The 6,000-nt window shown below is 46.4% G+C and overlaps 1 protein-coding gene across 1 annotated transcript in view; it reads right to left on the bottom strand.

Moving 5' to 3' along the window:
- Positions 1 to 270: 270 nt before the first annotated feature.
- Positions 271 to 6,000, bottom strand: part of LOC129846607 (complement C3-like) — a 23,763-nt gene continuing 18,033 nt past the window's right edge. The window contains exons 27-39 of the mRNA XM_055914558.1: positions 5,630 to 5,716; positions 5,159 to 5,438; positions 4,559 to 4,718; positions 4,292 to 4,408; positions 3,590 to 3,743; positions 3,311 to 3,474; positions 2,883 to 3,038; positions 2,642 to 2,701; positions 2,416 to 2,506; positions 2,260 to 2,311; positions 1,974 to 2,061; positions 1,233 to 1,322; positions 271 to 831 (exon numbers count right to left, since the gene is read on the bottom strand). Coding sequence (XP_055770533.1) covers positions 700 to 831; positions 1,233 to 1,322; positions 1,974 to 2,061; positions 2,260 to 2,311; positions 2,416 to 2,506; positions 2,642 to 2,701; positions 2,883 to 3,038; positions 3,311 to 3,474; positions 3,590 to 3,743; positions 4,292 to 4,408; positions 4,559 to 4,718; positions 5,159 to 5,438; positions 5,630 to 5,716 — 1,631 coding nt within the window. The 3' untranslated portion in view covers positions 271 to 699. The remainder of the gene's footprint in view (positions 832 to 1,232; positions 1,323 to 1,973; positions 2,062 to 2,259; positions 2,312 to 2,415; positions 2,507 to 2,641; positions 2,702 to 2,882; positions 3,039 to 3,310; positions 3,475 to 3,589; positions 3,744 to 4,291; positions 4,409 to 4,558; positions 4,719 to 5,158; positions 5,439 to 5,629; positions 5,717 to 6,000) is intronic.

Raw genomic sequence — 6,000 nt, 5'->3', positions numbered from 1 at the left:
GTACTCGTAGACAGTAACAGTATCTACTTGGGTTGTAGTACTCGTAGACAGTAACAGTATCTACTTGGGTTGTAGTACTCGTAGACAGTAACAGTATCTACCTGGGTTGTAGTCCTTGTAGACAGTGACAGTATCTACCTGGGTTGTAGTCCTTGTAGACAGTGACAGTATCTACCTGGGTTGTAGTAATTGTGGACAGTGACAGTATCTACCTGGGTTGTAGTACTCGTAGATAGTATCTACCTGGGTTGTAGTACTCAGACAGTATCTACCTGGGTTGTAGTACTCATAGACAGTATCTACCTGGGTTGTAGTACTCAGACAGTATCTACCTGGGTTGTAGTACTCGTAGACAGTATCTACCTGGGTTGTAGTACTCAGACAGTATCTACCTGGGTTGTAGTACTCAGACAGTATCTACCTGGGTTGTAGTACTCAGACAGTATCTACCTGGGTTGTAGTACTCAGACAGTATCTACCTGGGTTGTAGTACTCATAGATAGTATCTACCTGGGTTGTAGTACTCATAGACAGTATCTACCTGGGTTGTAGTACTCGTAGACAGTATCTACCTGGGTTGTAGTACTCGTAGACAGTATCTACCTGGGTTGTAGTACTCAGACAGTATCTACCTGGGTTGTAGTACTCATAGACAGTATCTACCTGGGTTGTAGTACTCGTAGACAGTATCTACCTGGGTTATAGTACTCGTAGACAGTATCTACCTGGGTTGTAGTACTCGTAGACAGTGACAGATGAAGGTTGGAGGAGTCCCACTTTGAATGTCTGCTGCAGTCGGAAGATGATGGTCTCAGTCTCCTTGTTGGACACCTGGTAGCACAGGTAGACCACAGGAGAGCACCATGAAGCTACCTCCGGACACTGATCTAAGGCCAGTTTTGAGTTAATAGTTTGCCTTTCACCTTTAAGATTTGGGGAGGTAAAGCTGATCCAAGATCTGTGCCTACAGGCCACAGACAACCTCAATCCAGACAGAGTAAAAAAATTATGACCAGTCAACTTCTAGGGTTGACATGGTAACGCTTGTCTCTCTACGTTCAGGTCATAGAAATAGAATGAGATTCTATTGAGATTCTATTTCTATGGTTCCAGTTCCTTGAACAGGTGAATGATGAAAAGGAAGGAAGTTACCACTTGACACTGATCTAAGATCCCACCTAAAAAGTTAGGATTTATGGGAGGATAAGCTGATCCTAGATCTGTTCTGGTACCTTGAAGAGGTGGATGATGAGGGAGCCTCTGTCACTCAGGTTGTCCACTATCTGGAAGTTGTTGATGTAACGGTCCACTGAGTTGGTCAGCTGGAGGCAAACAAACACAAAAACATGTTCAATATGCACACGGTCACAACAAGCTACACTTAAAGACACAGTCAAAATCAAGACATGCAGTTAGACCGCCATCTAGTGGAGACAGATGAACACTACAAGTGGATTAAAGGGATAGTTCACTTAAATTACATATCGGTTTCCTTACCCTGTAAGCAGTCTATGGACAAGGTATGACAGCACTCCATGCTTTGATTTAGTTTCCCTGACACTGTTTCCAAATGCATATGTGGCACAAATCCCCTTTAGCATTTAGCATTTGTGTTGCAAATGTCATGAAAGTAATGGGTCCGATATTAGCATTTTTGGGCATCATGTTCAAATCATCTGTAAGTGACTTTGTTGAGCTTCACAATAAGTGTTAGATACTTTCCGATGATTTGGATACGATGTGCAAAACAAATAAAAACAAATCGGTCCCATGACTTGAATTGGATTTGTGCTACACCTGCTAAAAAGTTAGCATTTGGAAACAGTGCCAGGGAAATAAAACCAAAGCATGGATTGCTGTCATAACTTGTCCATAGACGGCTGACAGGGTAAGGAAACCAAGGTGTAACTTAGTAATTGGGGTGAACTATCCCTTTAACGTGGGTTCCAGTACAGCAGTAGTTGTAACAGTACCATCTCCAGGTCTTCATTCTCTGGGACGAACCCAGTAGGAAGACTGATGTCCAGAACAACCATCCTGACCTCCCTTGGTCCCAGAGCCCTGGAGGTTGGAAAGAGAGAAAGAGAGAGAGAGAGAATAGTAGAACGAAGAGGAAGATAGAATCAAAAAGTAGAGACTCAAGTGTAATCCAATAACAGTAAGTCCCCTCGTGTATTTCGGAGAGGGGACCAAAAGAGAGTATGAAAAGACAGACTGCCAGGTAGCCTAGATATTCAACATAGTACTGTATAGTCTCACCTGACGTTAATAGTGATCCTGTAGGACTTCTCTGCATCTGGTGGAGGCTTTTCTGTCAGCGGGGTTAGAAAACATTGAGTTTAAGATTTGAGACTGGGATTGAGACTAAGATTGAGATTAAGATAGAAATGGAGATTGAGAGCTGGATTAACCTACCACTAGATTCTGCGATGGTCACGTCCAAATCAAAGTTCTTGCAGCTGCTCTTCTCATGCACCTCAGGGAACTCGTTGTAGTAGGTCACCACCTAGGGCAGAGGTCATTAGACCAGGAAGTGACAACACAAACAAATATGACATCATACATCAATGTGACAAAATTATCAGACAAGCTCTGCTATCATGCATTGACTAATGGCCATAGACATGTTTTGTGGTCATACCTCTAGTATACCTTGCCCCTTCCCTTTGGCCTCCACTCTGAATCCCTGGTCTATTGGAGCCTGAGTGAAAACCCCACAGAAGAGAAGAGATGGTGAAAGAGGAACATGATACATCATAGTTACTAAACCTAGGCCACATATTTTACATAAGATACAGGTAGGTTGGGAGAGAAGAACTGGTGAAAGAGAGCGAGAATGAGAGAGAGAGGGTGAGAGAAAGAGAGAACAGATTCCCTCCTACCCTGGAGGAGCGTGCCACGTAGGAGGTCCTGGGGTCGAAGTGGAAGCGCTGGTCGCTGCGGCCCTGGATGCTCAGATCCACCTGGAGACTCAGGTCATTGGGAGGAGGTTTCTTTATCAGGTACTCAGACAGACCCTGCAGAACAACCATGGTGGGCTGGGGGAGAGAGAGACAGAGAGCGAAAGAGGGGGGAGGGAGAGAGGAAGGGTGAGAGGGGATGAAGAGATAGGGGAGAGAGAGACGGGGAGGAGAGGAGAGGTAAGAGAGAGAGGAAGCAGAGAGATTATTATAAAATATGTACTGGATTGTGTGGAGATCCAAATGGCAACAAACTGGACTGGCTAGTGACAACCTGCAATAACACTGTTGACATAAACTCAGCTCACTGACATCATGCAATACTTGTTTCCGGTGATGTCACTCAGTACCTGGGTGGATCCGTAGCCCCCGCCCCTGCGGCGCTGTTCGTTGAGCCACTCGAAAGGTGCGGCGGCTTCAGTCATGTGACTACTCTTCACCAGGGCTAGCAGGGCGTAGCCCGTCGCCTCCAGAGTGAAGAGGCGGTTCTCACTGTCTGGCCAATGGGTACCATCTGGAGGAGGGGAGAGAGGGAGGGAGGGGAGAGGGGGAGAGAATAACAGTGAAGCACAGCAGAGAATAGAGAGGGGGAGAGAGAGAGAATCAGAGACAGACAGACATTTTCCTACCTGGAGAGGCAGCTTTGAGTAGCAGGGTTTTTAAGAACAGTGAAGATGTCTCGTCAACCAGAGACAGAGCGTAGGCAGAGATGGCCAGAGAGTAGGGTCTCTTCAGAATACCATACGTGCTCCTCAGATAGTTGGCAGCATTCTGGATCCCATTCTAATACAATACAATAGCATACAACTTCACTGTCTATCCATTTGTTGGCGGCTTATTAATTCCATTCTTATATGAGCAGAGGGATAAAGAATAAACCTGAATTTTAATACAAAAGAGTCGGCACGAAAGCCCCATTTCCAAACACCGACATGCAATATACACCGGTTGGATTAATGGTCAGCCATGGCGCATGCAAACGTAGCGTGATAACAGGTCAGCCAACGAAATCCAAGATTCACCAGGGGAGTCAGGTAAAAAGGCATCCTACTCACAGATGACTAACTTACTTCTAACTGGGGCATCAGGTAGCCTAGTGGTTAGAGCGTTGGGCCAACCGAAAGGTTGCTAGATCGAATCCCCGAGCTGACAAGGTAAACATCTGTCGTTTTTCCCATGAACAACCCACTGTTCCTAAGCCGTCATTGTAAATAAGAATTTGTTCTTAACGGACTTGCCTAGTTAAATAAAGGTTAAATAAATAAAAATAAATAACTTACTTATCTCCCGTCCCAATATAACAGTTTCTGCCGGTTCTGTGACTGGCTTACCTTGATGGTGTGACCAGCTCCTTTGCAGTTGAGTTCTGTATGCTTGGTGGCTTCAGTCATGGCTATCAGGACAAAGGCTGTCAGAGTGGACTGAGACTCTGCACCTTGTACCCCACCCTGGAGAAGAGAGAAGCTGTTATAAGACTTCAGTCCCAGATCTCTCTCTGTTTGTCAGAGTGTGACTGTGTGCGCACATCAGTCCATGTGTGTATTTGTGAGCGTGCTTCTGCATCCACTCGTGTGTGTGTGTGTGTGTCTCTTTCTTACTGTCATAGTAGTAGTGTAGACAGGGTTGTCCTCTCTGAAAGATCCAGTGATCTGCTGTTTGTTGTTGAGCAGGTAGAGGAGAGGACCACACACATCCTGTTCACTCACTCCTGCCAGCTGATGAGCCATAGAGAACACCTTCACTACATACGCAGTGATCCTATAATGGAGAGGGGGGAGAGGGGGAGAAAGAGGGGGTGGGGGAGAAAGAGATGGTGGGCAGGGAGAGGGAGAGAAAGAGGGTGGTGGGGAAGGGAGAGAGGTGGAGGGAGAGGGGGAGAAAGAAAGGGTGGGGGGAAGGGAGAGAAAGTGAGGGTGCGGGGGAAGGGAGAGAGGTGGAGGGAGAGGAGGAGAAGGGAGAGAGGTGGAGGGAGAGGAGGAGAAGGGGGAGAGGGGGGGGAGGAGAGGGTGGAGGAAGGGGGAGAGGTCGAGACGAGGAAAGAGAAGGTGGAGGGGAAGGGAGAGGGAGACAGAAAGAGAGAGAGAAAAGGGAAGAGGTAGAGAGAGAGGGTCTGAGGGTTACAAATACAATCCATTGTATTATTTAGATTACTGTGTGATTGATACACATTCTTCTTCTTCTATGTATTTGAACAATACCATGTGCTTGTGCCTTCATTCCTGTAGGGGGGGTAAGAGTCATCATTCTTCTTATACACCAGCTGCTTCTGGTAGCCTTTCTGTATGTAGTTGATGGCCTCCACCCTGCGTTGCACCCCTACAGTCTCCCAGTCGTTGGAGCGGTCCAGGTAGACAGTGGCTATAAGAGGCAGGGTGATGCTGGCTAGATTCTGTTCCACACAGCCACCAGGCATACGGATCAAAGAGGCCAGAGAGTCACTGCTGATACTGTTGTCTATGGTGTCAGCCAACAGGTTACCTAGTGGGAGGAGTAGAGTAGAGTAGAGCAGAGCAGAGAGAGCAGAATAGAATGGAAGGAATTGAATAGGTTATATGTCCACACAGTTGCTTTGGCTTCACAATGCTCATAACCAACCCAAAGGCTTAGAGGCACCAGCCAGCCACCATTTCTGTCTAATAACGTAAACCTTGTTTCTCAGTTAGGCCTACCTCTGATGTTGATGAATGTCTCTGGTTGAGAGTTTGGAACCAGGGAGCCCAGCTCCACTTTGTCCACCTCCACTACCTGCCTCCCATCTGGGGGGAAACATAGTAAGAAGACTTAGTAAAGATTGTTTCTAAAGGAGACATGGTAATGGTACGCATTAGGGTTAGAGATGACGAGTGTCTTAGTTCTACTCACCGTTCCCATGGTAATGGTACGCATTAGGGTTAGAGATGATGAGTGTCTTAGTTCAACTCATCGTTCCCATGGTAATGGTACGCATTAGGGTTAGAGATGATGAGTGTCTTAGTTCTACTCACCGTTCCCATGGTAATGGTACGCATTAGGGTTAGAGATGATGAGTGTCTTAGTTCAA

Source organism: Salvelinus fontinalis, unplaced genomic scaffold (genome assembly GCF_029448725.1).
Source record: "Salvelinus fontinalis isolate EN_2023a unplaced genomic scaffold, ASM2944872v1 scaffold_0598, whole genome shotgun sequence".
In the NCBI taxonomy this organism is placed as follows: Eukaryota; Metazoa; Chordata; class Actinopteri; order Salmoniformes; family Salmonidae; genus Salvelinus; species Salvelinus fontinalis.
The sequence above is the reverse complement of the archived record's forward strand: the minus strand, read 5'-3'. Positions and strand labels throughout refer to the sequence as shown.